Source organism: Solanum verrucosum, unplaced genomic scaffold, assembly GCF_900185275.1.
Source record: "Solanum verrucosum unplaced genomic scaffold, falcon-dt-bn FXZP01000183.1, whole genome shotgun sequence".
Classification (NCBI taxonomy): Eukaryota; Viridiplantae; Streptophyta; class Magnoliopsida; order Solanales; family Solanaceae; genus Solanum; species Solanum verrucosum.
In genome coordinates, this window is record NW_026020430.1 from 19973 (window position 1) to 36572 (window position 16600).

The 16600-nt window shown below is 31.4% G+C and overlaps 3 protein-coding genes across 3 annotated transcripts; 1 reads left to right on the forward strand and 2 right to left on the reverse strand.

Moving 5' to 3' along the window:
* Positions 1-547: 547 nt before the first annotated feature.
* On the reverse strand, positions 548-2102 carry LOC125807863 (CASP-like protein 1F1). Its single transcript, XM_049487600.1, has 3 exons — positions 1855-2102; positions 1643-1766; positions 548-933 (listed from the first exon to the last, which is right to left on the reverse strand). Exons 1-3 carry the CDS (start codon positions 2067-2069, stop codon positions 712-714), a joined length of 561 nt encoding a protein of 186 aa, XP_049343557.1. The 5' UTR covers positions 2070-2102; the 3' UTR covers positions 548-711.
* A 4698-nt stretch (positions 2103-6800) lies between these two features.
* On the reverse strand, positions 6801-8642 carry LOC125807835 (CASP-like protein 1F1). Its single transcript, XM_049487565.1, has 3 exons — positions 8413-8642; positions 8214-8337; positions 6801-7195 (listed from the first exon to the last, which is right to left on the reverse strand). Exons 1-3 carry the CDS (start codon positions 8601-8603, stop codon positions 6974-6976), a joined length of 537 nt encoding a protein of 178 aa, XP_049343522.1. The 5' UTR covers positions 8604-8642; the 3' UTR covers positions 6801-6973.
* A 3060-nt stretch (positions 8643-11702) lies between these two features.
* On the forward strand, positions 11703-16002 carry LOC125807867 (ubiquitin-conjugating enzyme E2 27). The gene is made up of 5 exons (XM_049487606.1): positions 11703-11960; positions 13067-13115; positions 14961-15120; positions 15260-15349; positions 15527-16002. Exons 1-5 carry the CDS (start codon positions 11783-11785, stop codon positions 15632-15634), a joined length of 585 nt encoding a protein of 194 aa, XP_049343563.1. The 5' UTR covers positions 11703-11782; the 3' UTR covers positions 15635-16002.
* Positions 16003-16600: the final 598 nt, after the last annotated feature.

The window sequence follows — 16600 nt, forward strand, 5'->3', positions numbered from 1 at the left end:
TTCTTTAGTTATTCTCCAATAAATGCATTGTTAAATTTTTCTCTCAACAAAACGATTCCCTCCAGACCAATGCACTGCACCGTCTTTAATTTTTAATTAATTTGGTGCTATAAGTAGAGTATTAAAAGAACTCATAAGGTAGAATAAATAACTTGTTTATATAATTTTGGCATTAGAGAATTAGGTATGAGACACATTTACCGTGTTTCATGAGCTTTGTTTTCAATCTTGACAATGTACCCTCTCCGTCTCACATTAATTGTTGATATTATTAAAAATATTTATCTAAAAAATATATCGATTTACAAAATTAAAATGAAATTAATTAAAAAAATTAATCTTCTTACCTTTAAAATTGATTGTTTTTGAAAATAAACTATTAATCACAATACATATTGAATAATTTAGAATAGTTAGTAACCTTGCAGGACTGATCTGAATACTTCTCTATATTTTATCAAAACAGTTAGATGCCACTCTCAATTTCACATAAGCAATAGCTAAGTCCAATAATGCACATAGAACAAGATAGCTACAAAACTTAAACTAAGGATAATATAATTTCATATATGTATATATAAAAAGTAGCTAGCAACTAGAAGCAAGTAATGATTACACCAAAAACTAAAACAAACCTACAACAACACTACTATATAAAACCAGAACAACATTGATCAAATCATATTGATCATTGTTTTTTGTTTCTAATTGTTAAACTATGATTTTTCTGGATTGATTTGCAGATATTATAGTGAGGCAAAGGTAGAGTATCATTGCAACATAAGAAAGCATGATACTATGTGAAACTTTGCGACAAAATTTGTCAACATGATCACAAATTGGCATCCATCCTGAATGACTCTCTCCATATTTTCCCACATATCCAACTGCTGTTGCTGCTGCACATCCAGCCAGTAGCAATGCCATCGTAATCTGCCCTCACAACAAAAATATTCCAACATTCACATTACTATTTCAAAAGCAAAAAGACGCGCGACATAGACAGTAAGGATTCACATGTAGACGAGCGTTATCTTTGTGATTTTCACACTACATACTAGTCCAACAAAGTTCACAATAAAAAATACTCTTTTACAAAATTTAGTATTATTAGTGTGTAATACATTATACATGATTATACACGTATTACATTACATATATGTTATATAGTGAGTACATACTTGTTTTATATTGTTTACACACTTGATAACAATTACTACAAACGGTTACCGCGAATGTAGGTGAAAATTTTGTTAGGCAAAAGGTCATATATTACTGTATCACCATTTATACCAAATGAAGGAATTGTTATCAATTTTCTAAAAAGACTTAGAGGCGGAACCAGAATTTTTAATAAAATATTCAAAATAGAAAAGTGAACATACGAAGAAGTCAAAATTTATTATATATACATAAAACACAATTTCAACCGTACACATTAATACTACCTGTCTTTGTCCCCGCAAAAATCAAAATGCATTGCAAGTTTTAGGCATTAAAATGCATATTGAGTGACGTTACTTATATAAACTTCAATGAATGCAAAATTGTACTTCTATTGGTTAAGAATTTTCCCAGATCTACTGATAATTAGTGATTGTGAATGAACATGATGAAAAAATGAAGAATATTTTGTACGTACCAAATCATGAATGAACATGTAAAAATAGTTCTTTGGGTCAGGAGTTTTATGGCCAAGAACAGAGGCCAAAATCAGTGACAAAACAGAGAAGGCACATCCAATCATATTTGCAATAGCAAAGAACCTGCAAAACAATACCGAAATTTAAAAATTTTTTTAAAAAAACAGAGCAAAACCAAAAAAATAATTTTGTTGTTTGATCTTGGGTTTACTTGAAAGCTGAAGAATAACTATAGCGTGCATCCATTTCAATGCCAAATACAGTAACCGCCTGTTTGCTTGTGAGAATCATCGAAGTGGCTGCCAATGTGAATGCAATTGCCAAAATTCTCAACAAAATTTGTGTTGACAACAAACATTTGTCAGATTTCATTGGTGGGTTTTGGGTATTATGATTTTGCCTATTTTTGGCACCAAAGTTTTCCATTTTTTAGGATCTGAAGAAAAGAGAAAAACAAAAACTGAATGAAGAAGTGGGCGGCGAGTGGAGGTTGGTAGTGCTATTTCTAGAGAGAGAAAGATGATTCATGTTAATGGATCTTTTTCAAAACCGAAAAAAATGCTACCAAGTTTTAAAACTGCCTCCCGAGTAACAAAAATGCATTAATTCTCGGAGAAAATAAATAAAATTCTTTTAATTCCTTGCTACCTCTATCCACTTTAAATTGTCATAATTTTCTTTTTTTTTAGAGTCAAACTATAAAAAAAATTTACTAATATTTTACAGTGTATTTTTTCATATTGTATGCAAAAAAAATACAATTTATAGCATAATTTTTGAATATGTATATTTTTTATTTAAAATATCAAATTAATGTAATCTAATTTTTAATTTTTTTAAAAAATAATGTAGTCTAATTTAACTTTGAAAATTAGTCAAATTGACTTTCGAAAAACGCAGCATGACAAATAAAAATGGATGGAGGGAGTATTTCTTGTTTATCCTATCGATTGGAGTCTTCCATCAAGGTAATTACTCCCTTAGTCCAGTTTTATTTGTCATCTTGTGCTTTTCAAAAGTCAATTTGACTAATTTTTAAAGTTAAATTAGATTACAGTAATTTGATATTTTAAACAAAAAAGTTAGATATTCAAAACTTTTTTAAAAGTACTATAAATTGCAATTATTTGCATATCAATATGATGAAAAAATACATTGTAAAATGTTAGTCAAAGTTTTTATTGTATGACTCTAACAAAAGGAAATTATGACAATTAAAAGTGGACGAATGTAGTAATAATTACCCCCCCCCCCCCCTCCAACAATATTTGTCCACTAATTTATTTTGGAATATCCTACAATACTTGTTCACTTATTGAAATTAATGGCGTTCCTAAATATTTACTATTATCACTAATTATAGTCATTTATCTATTATATTTTTTTCAAAACATTATATTTATTATATTGAAAGATTAATATAGTAAAATTATCCTTCTATAGTATCTTAAGAAATGTGTAAACTCAATAATAAACCACTATTATTGGACAGAGCGCGTATGTAAAAAAAATAAAAATTAGAGTGTTATAATTTTCAAATCTAAGACAAATTAACCAACCGACAATCAAAATTGTGACAAATTGGGAGTTAGACATCCAAATCTTTCAGAAAAGGCAGATTTCAAAACCAATTTGCTTAGTGAAATTACTAGTATAAAGTTAGAATAACTTCGATGAGTACATGAATTAGGTACCACATCTATCACCATATGCATAGACGCTACCACTATCACATCCTCTTACCATCTTCATCATTACGATTAGTATTACCATCGACTATTATTAATATCTTCATTAATCAATACATATTCTTCAATAACCATTTCAATATCGTCAATTACTAACATCGTGTCAGTTGCTACCACACTAATTACCTCCACATATAATTATCACCATCATCATTTCTAGTCAACAACACCAACCATCAACATCACAACATACCATTTTTATTATCACTTACAAACATAAATATTTCATTTTTAAAATCAAAAAATAATTTCATTTTATCAAATTATATATTTTTTAATAATTAATTACTTTTTTAAATTTAAATTATATATTTATTATTTTAAAAATAAATAAATTACGCACATATATTGAAAAAAAAATAACATTTTAATCATTCACACATACATTCATATTTAAAATATCTTAATCTTAATATAAATAAATAGGCTTTAGTTCGAGTCCATCCTAACTTCTTAAAAAATCCTAAATATCAAAAGTACAAAATTAAACTAACTATCAACTCCATGTTTCAACTGGCTCCAACCACTACCCTAACTAAACGCCACAAAATCCTCTCCACCATCTCATAATCGGTTTAGGTACATCATATGGACATATTTTTTCTCATTTTTGTGTTAACACTATGTCTATATTAGAACAAAAAGTATGGATCCGATAAAATTCAAAAATCTTAATTCAAATCTTATATATTAAGGTGAAATCCACTTAACATATACATATAAAAATAAATTATAAACTAAGTAGCATAAATGGATGGTAGGTTTGGTGGTGAGTTATTAGAATTATAAACTTAAAATCTTAAATTCTATCTCAAGACAAAATTTACTTTCTTCAATGTGGGGGGACAAAATATCACAAGTTCATAGTATTGCAACTTTTAGAAGATAAAGAAAAATTATTGATTTACTTTCAGACATTTGATGGATATATTTCTTTGTAATTTCATACATATTATTGCCTCTACCATTCTTAGAATATATTGATGAAGACTTTGTTAAATGCAGTCAAAGCATGGAGAGATGGTACATAGCATGTTCATTAATGAATGTGCTTTATCCCATTTCACAAAGAGAAAAAAGTAGGAGAAGAAGATTAATTAATTAAAGGTATTTATTTGCAACGAATAGAATTGACTAGTAAAAGTTCTAGTTGTACTAATTGAAACATATTTTTGGTTACCTAATAATTGCTCAATTTTGACAACAAAAAAATAACTCTGAAAAAGTCTATCTAGTTTTCCTGTAGTCAGTTACCTAAATTTCGAAAATCGAATAAAACTAACGATAGTACTATATAGGCGTACTAATTATACAAAGGCTGCTAACCAAAAAAGCATTTTTGACCTGATTTGTATGCAGCAAAACTTAATAAAACTATGGGTGGGTTTCCTACGGAAGAAACCATTTTTCGAATTATATTTTTTTTTTCATGTTTGATAGGTTAAATTATTTTTTAAATATTACTAATTTAAGAAACATAATTTTTCTCATGTTTGGTAGGTTAATAAAATAAAATATAATCTGTAGAAAAATAAATTTCTTAAAAATCACCAAGATGATTTCTCTATCGGGAGTAAAGTTACATTTCAAATTCATTGTATCCTCTCCATCTAGAACATTGGTTACCCCCACATCACTTCACCCTTAGTTAGAAAAACAGACCTACATTATTTAAAACATTTTTCTTATATTTTAACTATTTTCGGATCGTATGTTAGTCTAGAACATAAATCGAATAGTAAGTGTGATAATTGGAAATTTGATTTGTGCATTTTGTGTGCTTGATGGATCTAGTGAGGCGGTGAATGTAGGTTTAACCCAATGAGATTCATAGTGGGTGGACCCATTAAAGTTTCAATAATTGCAACTAGATTCTCTTTTCTAATCCTATATATATAAGACACCTCTTTGACTCTTTTGTATCATCACTATGGACATATGAGAGTGTAAATTTGTTGTCTCATTGCCACTTTAATGAATAAGATAATAGAGAGGAAGACCTAATCCGTTCTACAATCAACTATGACTCAAATCGATATGACATTCGATCCTACTAGTTTTTATATAATTTGTATCCTACTATTAAGTATTAAGTATGAAGTTGGATTTACCATGTTGAATATCTAACACCCTCCGCTCCACACCTCACCCAATTCTTCCCTAGTGTTCCAATTTCTAGATTTTATATAAATGATATTATATAATATTTTTTGATTTACTTACAAAATACTAAAAAAATAAATTAAAAATTACTTAAGTATTATTTTTTAGTAAAAAATTCTATGAAAAACATTTGTCTTCATACCAAACACCCTAACGGGTCGTTTGGTAGTTGGTTAGAGTTATACATGTATTAGTAATATGAGTATTAGTAATGTGGATATTAGTTATGCAAGTATTAGTAATGTGGGTATTAGTTATGCATGTATTAGTAATGTGAGTATTAGTTATACAAAGTGTAGTTATGCGGAGTTTAATTATGCATAAACTATTCCTTTGGATGTTGGTTTTTTATATTAAAAATTAGTAAAATTATATATATATATTATTTATTTATTATTATTATTATTATTTTTTAACATTTTTATACAATTATATTCTTTCCTTCTTTAACTTTGTATTTAAATTAAAACATTTCTTTAATTATGTAAAATTAAAGAAGAAAGTAGTCAAGTGGAAGCGAAAAGAATAATATTGTCATTTTAACTTTTTATCCATGTCTTACACATATTAGTTATTCCAGTTTTTACTCTTGCATAAATAATATACAAATTTCCTCATAACTTATACATGTATTAGTTATGTGAATTTCAAAATTATCAACCAACCATTGTATTAATTTTATACATGACTAACTTTTTTTCTTATCCACCTACCAAACGTTGTATTAATTATATACATGTTTTTTATCCACCTACCAAACATCGTATTAATTATATATATGAATAACTTTTTTCTTATCCATCTACCAAACGTCGTATATGTTATACAGACTCTAATACATGAATAAGGCTTGTTTTATCCAGCTACCAAACGACCCCTAAGTATATAATATATATTGCCCCCTGCCATCCTTTTTAGTTGTTACCTATACTAAAAATAATAGGTCCAAAATAGTTATTACTATATCATTTTAGAAAATTACACTTTTAAGTCTTGAACCATGTTTGATCACAAACCATTATCCCCCACTCTTCCAGACAGAATGCGCTAATAATGATCATTATCTATTTTTAAAAAAAAATTATTTGGCTTTGATTTCTAGTTCCTTTTTGGTTATAAGGGATTGTTCGTTTCCAATTACAAGAAGATTTTGAAGCTTTACGTTGAACTTTTATAAAATGCTCCTTTTTGGTTGTGATTAATTGTAATTCTAATTTGTAACATGAGAAAGAACATGACTAAGTACACAAACTAAAAGATTGATATATCAGTAAACATGTTGTACACAGTAGAGCCAAAAACTAACATACAACACACGCGCATTTGGCCTGAGGAAGCCCTTAGTGAATACCCTTGCATCATTGTTCTTTTGTTTCAACTTCTGATATGTATCGTTAAGAAAATGATATTTCTGAAACGTTAAACTTGGATCTGTCTGGATTGATTTGCTGAGATAATGGTGAGGCAAAGGTAGAAAAACACAGCAAAGTAGGAAAGCATGACACTATTTGTTACTTTGTGACAGAATTTGTCAACATGTTCACAAATGGGCATCCATCCTGAATGCATCTCTCCATATTTCCCCACATATCCAACTGCTGTTGCAGCTGCACATCCAGCTAGCAGCACTGCCATCACAATCTGCGCTCACCACAAAATTCCAACATTCACATTACTACTTCAAATTTTATACTAATAAAAATAGTGTATAATGCAAATGTCTGGTTTATACATGACTTTGAGTTTAGTGTAACTATTACTCATTCCGGTGTAAGCAGAATTTTACAATCTCCTATTATGTGAGCTAAATATAACTACAGATAACTATTCATAAATTATGTGATTAATAACCTAAAAATAAGAAAGGTTATATTTCATTGATATTTGATAGTGTGAAATTTTTTTACAATGTCAAGGCGGCAATCCAAAGACTTGGTGTTTAAGTGGTCCTAAAGGGCCCAACAGAGAAAGGTCATACATTCATACTAGCTAGCACCATTTATTCCAACGTCTACCACTTTTAAGTCTCTAGCTTCTAATTTTCATTTTTTAACGATGACAATAACTGATACAGGAAGAGGTGTGTGAAAGCTAGCTTACCCGTACACCACGGTGGTCATATTCATCAGTATTGAGACACATCAAGATTCATCAGTACCCCAACATAATAATTATATATAACTTGAGAAATGCATTGTAAGTGAGTGTAGGATTAAGCCTCATCATAAGAATAGAACCAAATGAAGAGACAGCAAGACAATCAATGCCTCTTACATGACATAACAAACTTATATACTATGGACAACTAAATTTTGTATGAAATTCTAGGATGGGGAAAGAAAGGTATATTTGGAAAATATTGAGTAATAAAATAAAAGGTATTATTTCCAGACCCTCAATATGTGTTACTTGACTCGAGGTATATCAAAACAACCTCTCCACCTTCACAAGGTAGGGGTGTAAGGTATGCGTATACGGGTACACACCACCTCCTCAGACCCTACTAGTGGGACTACACTGAGTATGTTATTATTGTTGTAGTACGATTTCAAGACAAGTTGCTCAGCCTCTTTTGAAAGTACAGGTGCATCAACATTTATGGAGAATACGAGCACCTTCATAACAAATCAATTACAATAAAGGTAAAAGTTGTACGTACCAAATCATGAAGGAACATGTAAAAGGAATTCTTTGGAGCAAGACCTTTATGTCCTAAAACAGAGGCAAGAAACAGAGACAAAACAGAGAAGGCACATCCAATCATATTTGCAAAAGCAAAAAACCTGCACACAGAACCACACTAAAATTCAGAACTTTCAATAAAAAAACACAAATATTTGCTTTAGATTTTCATTTACTTGAAAGCTGAAGAATAACTATAGCGTGCATCCATCTCAAAGCCAAATATAGTAACAGTCTGTTTGCTGGTTAAAATAATCCAAGTAGACGCCAACGTGAATATTGTAGCCAAAATTCTCAACAAAATCTGTGTTCCCAACAAATATTTGTAAGGTTTCAGTGGTGAACTTTGCATATTTTTGGGCTCCATTTTTTGGGATCTCAAGAAAACATAAAAGAAAAACAAGAAGTGAATGAATGAGTAGAAGTTGGTGGTTCTATTTATAGATGGAAAACAAAAAATGTATTTGAGTGCTAAAAGTACTGTTGGGTAAAGAAAATGACATTTCAAATTGTCATAATTTGTTCTCTATACTATAAAAATACTAGCCTTCACTTATGGTAGGTAGCTACTAATGACTGATCATTTTTTGTGTCAATATTATGAAAATTAGCCTTGGATTAAGTGGAAACGAGTTTCACATGACTTCCTCTTTACTGAAATACTTTACCTAACTAAATTATTACGATTCGAATCATAATGTCACATGTTTGCATCTCATGATGATTGATCGACTTCTTTAGTATCCCGCTAGCTCCGCCCCTGACTCTTTCACCTCGGAATACATCAAATTACAAAACCAAAAAATAAGTTGTGATAATGGTGTTATGTTTTGTAACATTTTTTCTTCCTATATTACCCCTTCTAACCACCTCACTGACATTCAAAATAAAGACTGGTTATAATTTCATTCATGTCTGTGTCTGCCCTTAGTCCTTACTCAGATCGACAAAGACACATGTGAAATGCAGTCAAATTGTAATTTTTTATTTTTTTTTTGCTTTGTGACTTAAAAATAATGAAAAAACAAACAAGTATGGAGAAGATAGTAAATTAATGTGTGTTCATTAATGAAGATAAAATGGCAAAAGGAGTCAAAATTGACGACCAAAAAGTTGTGGTCGATGTTGTACGGATTGATAACATATTTTTGGTTACCTAATTAGCTGCTCAATTTTGACAGAAAAATCACAACTATTATTAACACTAGAAAGGTGCTAGCAAAAAGCATTTTCACTTAAAATACTCATGAACAAGGTGAGCGAAAGGTTCATGTAGTTCAATAGGAATTAGGATAGATACGATTCATCTATGTTGAAATTAGTGATCTCAGATTTGAGCTTGAAAATTTTCTCTTAAGCAAATCCTTTCAAACGTGAAGTTGAATTAATTCGATCAATAAATTGTAAAAATTACATAATCATAAATAATTAGTAGTTAAAATGAACTGAACACGAGGTAAATATTCATTCACGTAGGTAGGTGAGGGAAGACCAAGTTTGAATTTAAGGAAAAAATAAATAAAAGTAGTTCAACAATCTCTATATGGGAGATGAAATGTCTCATTAGAATCTTTTCATCAAGTAACATTTCCATATCACAGTTGTATTATACTGTACTTAAGATCATGCGTTGTATATAATTTTAGTGAACATTTTAATACATTATTTATATCTTTAATTGAATAAAATTATGCCGACAATTATTAGCATTAGCACCAATATATATGTGCCCGTAGGGGTGAGTGCTATTACGCTATATATTTCCTTGAGTTTAAGTTTCATAAAGGTGTAAAAATAATTCACATTATATTTAAACGACAATTATAGGTAGACTTTATGGTAAAGATCAATAATAATTAAAATAATATAATATGTGATAAATATCATATGTCAAACTACATTGATTAAAAAAAAAATCTAAAAATCTACTTATAAAATTCAAGATCGTACTATTTATTTTATGCAAAAGGGGTATGTCCATCATTTATTTTAGAAAACCCGCTATCATCTACCTATAGGTATTCGACCGATATGTATTCAGTAGCTCATATTTTCTCTTTTCTCTTGGTGGCTTATTGGTCACTCTGTTACTTAAATATATTATTAAAAAAGTTTATCCTCTAAAAAAATAGACATCAATGAAAAGAATTACTCCTTATATTTTCTTGTTGAAATTTGAATTCAAAATAAACTTTATTAATAGTAACAATTAGGCCACACATATATGCTTTAATAGGAGTGTTCACGGGTTGGTTTGGATCGGTTAGTAGTCAAAATCAAAACCAAATAAACTTAATCGATTTTAAAATTATCAAAACCAAACCAAACCAAATATAATATACATTTACCGGTTTGGTGGTTATCGGTTTCGGTTTGGTTTGGTTTGGTTATTCGGTTATTAACCATACACAAAAATAAAAGAAACAATTCATTCAAAATGTGAAAAAAGTGACAACAATCCATTCAAAACAAAAAATAGTTAGAATGCCTTAAATTACCGAACTTTTGATCACTGAATTTACTATCAATAAAACTTTAAAATTCACTATATTGGCCTAGAAGGAAGAGACAATAACATTTTCAGTCCCACAAAGAATTGTCATAAACACTCATATTATATGAAATCGATAAGATAAATGTTTTCGCCTTTGGCATTCTTGCTTTCAATAAGTTAAGTATAAAGAAATTTTAATGAAAACATATATAAGTTCTTTAAAATTATTTATAAAAATAATATATTAAGTATGTATATTAATAAAATATATGTATATAATTCATCGGTTCGGTTCGGTTATTTCTTCAATTTTTTCGAATAAAACCATAACCAAATCAAATACTTTCGGTTTTCAAAAATCTAAAATCAAATCCAAATAAAATCAGTTTGGTTTGATTTTTCAATTTGGATTGATTTTTATCCAAACCGTGAACACCCCTATATGCTTACCTTCTATGTAGAAAAAGTTAAAAAGAACAAAAGGTACATTTTTAATAAAGGCAAAAAAAAAAAAAAAAAAAGAGTAAAAAAACAAGTGGAATATTCTTTTTCCCAAGTTGAAGTCTATTACAAGCAAAAAAAAAACAACACATCAAACTTGAAGTCCATTAAAGGCAATAGGTATAAATTGAATCAATTATTTTTTATTTTTTTTTCATTCAATTTCATATTGAAGCCTCAAATTAAATTTGGATTGCCATTAGGGAACCCATTTGGGGGTGAGGCTCCCAAAAGAATTTTTTCCATAATATATCAAGAGTTTGAACTCGAAATCTCTTATTAAGGGTGAAAGTAATCTCACCGCTACACCACGATCCAGGTTTACGGAGTAATATTTAAGGGGCATTATTGGACTAAAAAAACTAAACAATGGGCATTTTTGTTCTATTTTCAATAGTTTCGGACTGTCTTTGACCCTTTTGCCCTCTCTTTTATTTATCAAAATCTCATTCACTTTACTCCATTGCTTCTCAGCCCATCTTCCAACAAAAAGCAGTGGCGACTTTTGCATAAACCAAACTTGGAATCAAATTGGAAGAGAGAAAAAAAAAATGGTGGACTTGGCTAGGGTTCAAAAGGAGCTCCATGAATGCAACAGAGATGTTCAGGTTTCTGGAATTAATGTTACCCTTAAAGGTGACAGTCTCACTCACTTGATTGGTACAATCCCTGGTCCTGTTGGTACTCCTTATGAAGGCGGTACTTTCAAGATCGATATCACTCTTACTGGTAAACCCTCGCCAATCGCTTCTTAATCTATTTTTTAAAATCGTTTTACAATTATAGGATGCATATAAAAGGGGATTTTTATTCTTATACGAATTTTGAAGGTGTGTTTTGTGTTTTTTTTGGGGTTCTAGGGTTTTGAATTTGGATTAGTGTATCAATAAATGGGGGTGTGTTATTGAGTCTTTATTAGGTAAAAAATGAATCTTTTTCAGTTAGTGTGGCATATGAAAGAATTACGGATAGATTTTGTTTATTTGTTTAATTTGTTGTGTATGGGAAGGGTTTCAATGTCATTGTCACAGTGAACAGCCATTTTAACTCAAATGTACTTTCAATTATACCCATAATGGCACAATATTTAAGAAGAAGAAATCAAATCTGCTTTTATTTAAAACTATATACCTTGTATTTATTGTTTTCCTTAATGGGCGAAAAAAGAGCTTAAATGAGTATATAGACCTGAATGGAGATGGGTTGGAGCACTGTTTATTGTTATTATTTTGACATATTAATTGTATACCTCTGGTGTTTTCTTAATTTACAACAGTTTTTGTATGGGTTATTTCTGCTGTTTTGATAATGTCAAGTGTTGATCCTCGTATTTCAAAGCTGTTCTTTGTTATCAAATATGCATAACCCAAAGGGTCTTCTGACTGTTGGTACTGAAATATTTACCTCCTATTACTGGCTTCCTTGCATGAATCATTTTGAAAACAAACTTGTATAGGTATTGAATACTAGGTGAAAGTCCGCTTACTCACATTGTTGGTGACATCTGAAAATCATCTTGAGTGCTTGATGGTAGGTAAAAAACATGACAAGGTAAAAGGGCCGAGGTTTCCTCGTGTCTGTAGAAAAGAAAATGTACTTTCTGGAGGAGCTCAATCTTATTTTGATAAGGAAGATAGTCTAGGCAGAAAATTCCAGCACTATCGTTATGTTGTTTATGAATACAACTATTACCATTTTTGAAAAAGGCTATTTTCACCCCTTAACTTGTCATGAATTTTCAGTCAGACACTTGAAATGGGGAGCCCCCTAAAGTTTGTTAGCAGTAACTCTGTTTTTATGTATGCCTCCTAAATCAAGAAGCTTTGTCTTTGCAGATGGTTACCCATTTGAGCCTCCAAAAATGAAATTCGCCACAAAAGTTTGGTATGAGAAAACATACATGCTCTGTCATCTGTTTCTATTCTTTCTTCTCCTTTGTGGTAACTGAAGCAATACCTGTACAACATTTCATACATTGAACTGCTAACTTAGATTGTAATAGGAAGGAATAAACAAGTTGCAGATAACCTGCTGAATTGTTAATGATTGCAACTATGGTACCGTCTCTTGTATAATATTGACAACTAATAATTTCCTTACTTTACACTTTTCTATAGTAGACTCAAGTGATGTAGTCAGACATCAAGAGCATTTACATTACTTGATAATTTAGAATCATCCAGTATAAATTTAAGTTGTGGGAGGTTGGTGAGCGGGGGGTGATGAAAGGATTCTAGAACCAAAATATTCCTTCTATAAACTGAGGTTTATAATCATTTCTTAAATGCTCAAAAGTTATTTAACGGGAGTTCCATTTTTGAGTTCTAAACTCGTTATGCATCTGTGTCTGCAAAGTATAATTGTGTCTCTCAGCTTAAACAGTGTAAAATGGACTTCCTCCGCAATTTGATTAAGTCTAGCATACTCTTTATTCTTTTCTTTTTTACCAAGAAATCCTTCTGGTGCCAACCCCTAGGATCAACCGTAGCCTTCAAAACACGGGAACAATAGGCCCGCTTGTCTATCCTTCTCCACTTAAAGACCAAGCTTAGTTATTATGGTGAAAGGCTCGAACTTGTAACCAAAGTCACATTTCACCCTTTGCACTTGACCTAGCCCTATCCTTTTATTCTAACCTCCGGTGTACTCTTTAACTTTAAGCTTAGATTCTTCACACTATTGTTACTTGTTCTATACGTATAATTGAAGAAGTTTTCCTGTTTAACATCAGCAAGTTGTCCTACCTTCCCACCCCACCCCACCCAAATAAATAAATAAATGAAATCTTTACTTGAATATGCTCTGATGAAAACATGTTTAATGTTAGGCTAGCTTCCTCTAGGTGGGCTTGAGTATGCCACTTAACCAAGTTTTCAATTTCATCAAATAGGTTCAATAGGTAATCTTTTCACTGTTAAACTGTAATTTAATCACAAGACTTAAGTCAATCTTTAGCATCACCACTCATCAGAGCTGAGAAACCCACTTGCACGTACTTGGCACTGCCTTGGTATGTTCAGTGTTGCTACTGTTACATCCTAAAATAGTTTCTCAAGGAACCACAAGCATGACATTATCGTCATCTCTTATGTTTTTTAAGTGCCCCACACATTCTCCACGCATATGCAATTAATAGCTAGTTTCAGATGGCCACCTAATATATCATAGGAACTCCTCTATTTTACTTCCTTAATGTTAAAGACACTAACAGAGCACTGAGATCATCATGGTCATTTCACTGGAGCTTAAACATAAAACTTTCTCACATCTATCATTCAACCTGTATTTTCACCATAGAATTGATAGCCACAGATACCCCATCACACTGTACACAGCCTCTGCTCCCCGGACGTACACACCAACCACCAAAATCACGAGCAATTTGCCACCCGAGGTTGTGGCTAGTGGTCAATGAAGTGGGTTGACAACCATGAGATCTCAGGTTCAAATCCCGTGAAATTAACCGAGGTGTCAAGCTGGCTATGACACCACAGTTATCACACCAAAAGAGAGTACGAGCAATGTAAAACATCCTTAAGAGTGATATTTTTATAGCAAGATATTTACTACCAAACAACTGTCTCTTACATAGGCCTTGAACACACCACACTGTATCCAATTGAAGTGTCAAAGCAGCCCCTTTAATGTATATGATAAAGGTCTTTTTTCCTGTTCCCTTTTAGTGAAATTATGATTCAAGTGCTTTTATGTATTAAATTCCCTTTGAAGGCATCCCAACATAAGTAGTCAAAGTGGAGCAATATGCCTAGACATCCTGAAGGACCAGTGGAGCCCAGCACTAACTCTCAAGACAGCTCTCCTTTCTATACAAGCATTACTTTCTGCTCCTGAACCTGATGATCCACAAGATGCAGTTGTTGCACAACAGGTGCTTCATACATACAGTATTATCCCCCCCCCCCCCCTCCCTCCCCTCCCTTTGAATCTTGACCTTATTTGTGTCCTGCATCCCTTCTTCCTTCACAAACTTTCTTTTCTGCTGATCACTCTACTTCTTGCTGTTGCAGTATCTTAGAGACCATCAGACCTTTGTCGGCACAGCTCGTTACTGGACTGAAACTTTTGCTAAAACATCCACACTTGCCGCAGATGAGAAGGTGTGCAATTCTTACATGCTTTTGTTTCCTCTTTTAGTTTTAGTTTCTGCTGGCTACTTACAGTAGACAGAAAATTTTTGTTAAGTCGTGGGTAGATATTGTATTTTCTGCGGTTCTTTCAAGATCTATTTACAGCGTCCAAATATGCCTACTGAATGAGTGCAATTAATCCCCCAGATACAAAAGCTTGTGGAAATGGGCTTTCCTGAAGCTCAAGTGAGGAGTACTTTGGAAGCAAATGGTTGGGATGAAAACATGGCTCTTGAAAAGCTGTTGTCCAGCTAGAACCCTTTTACTGCAACTCATATGTTGATAAGACAATTATAGCCTTCCAGCAAAACCTGATGACCAGAATAGAGTCACTCGGTTATACTGTTGCTTGGCAATCTTGTTTCCGTCTCCTTTATGGTTTGCTGTTGACATCGCTTCACATCCTGTGAAGATTCTGATGTCATTTTTACAATATCAAGCAAATTGCATATGAACCATGGGGAGGAAGTGGACTTTCCGGGTGAAATGTTATTTAAATAGTTCAGCCGAAACTTCCCTAATGCTGTCTTCTTTTGTAAATTTATTCTGCTAAATTACTGTATTACATTCTTGCTCATAACCTCTTATTCTCTGAAACTTAGAACTGCATTACATACTCCTTAAATTCTACTATCTATCATCTTGAATCACCTTTGACTGCTTGTATTTTAGGAGCTGGCTCCCTCTCAAGGTGAAGAAATCAAGTTAATGTACCCTAAGCTAATTTTTCAAAGAGATATTTCCCACTAAACTTTCATTAAACATAACTTGAAAAGCCTAGAATGTGTGAAAATTCTAAGTATACAATTTCATTATGAGCCCGTTTGGATTGACTTAAAAAAGATAGCTTTTAAGTCAAACTGAAATAACTTTTAAGTCGAAAAATAAAAGTAGGGGGAGACCTACTTTTGGTTTCCGACTTATTTTAAGTAATTTTTTACCTTGTCAAATACTTCGTAACTTATTTTAAGTCATTTTTGACATATTTTAAGTTATTTTTTATATTTGCCAAACACTTTCAGAAGTTAAAAACTGATTTAAAAGTAGGTTTGACTAACTTTTAAGTCAATTCAAACGGGCTCTTAGTCTCTGGAAGAACTAACCTTGTTTGGTAAATTGTTACAGTGTTTAGTTAGATTGAATTAGCAGTAGTGGAAGAAAATACTTAAGTTACTTTACATGGTTCAAAGTAAGTAATTTCAACAGATTTTAAAACTTTAA

What these genes read in the sequence shown, in the direction of transcription:
- LOC125807863 (XM_049487600.1), bottom strand. Translation starts at nt 2,069, where the DNA reads ATGGAAAACTTTGGTGCCAAAAATAGGCAAAATCATAATACCCAAAAC. An exon ending in AGTTATTCTTCAGCTTTCAA is followed by an intron (nt 1,767 to 1,854) that starts GTAAACCCAAGA and finishes ATTGTTTTGCAG; the next exon opens with GTTCTTTGCTATTGCAAATA. An exon ending in ACATGTTCATTCATGATTTG is followed by an intron (nt 934 to 1,642) that starts GTACGTACAAAA and finishes TTGTGAGGGCAG; the next exon opens with ATTACGATGGCATTGCTACT.
- LOC125807835 (XM_049487565.1), bottom strand. Translation starts at nt 8,603, where the DNA reads ATGGAGCCCAAAAATATGCAAAGTTCACCACTGAAACCTTACAAATAT. An exon ending in AGTTATTCTTCAGCTTTCAA is followed by an intron (nt 8,338 to 8,412) that starts GTAAATGAAAAT and finishes TTCTGTGTGCAG; the next exon opens with GTTTTTTGCTTTTGCAAATA. An exon ending in ACATGTTCCTTCATGATTTG is followed by an intron (nt 7,196 to 8,213) that starts GTACGTACAACT and finishes TGGTGAGCGCAG; the next exon opens with ATTGTGATGGCAGTGCTGCT.
- LOC125807867 (XM_049487606.1), top strand. Translation starts at nt 11,783, where the DNA reads ATGGTGGACTTGGCTAGGGTTCAAAAGGAGCTCCATGAATGCAACAGA. An exon ending in GATCGATATCACTCTTACTG is followed by an intron (nt 11,961 to 13,066) that starts GTAAACCCTCGC and finishes TTGTCTTTGCAG; the next exon opens with ATGGTTACCCATTTGAGCCT. An exon ending in AAATTCGCCACAAAAGTTTG is followed by an intron (nt 13,116 to 14,960) that starts GTATGAGAAAAC and finishes TTCCCTTTGAAG; the next exon opens with GCATCCCAACATAAGTAGTC.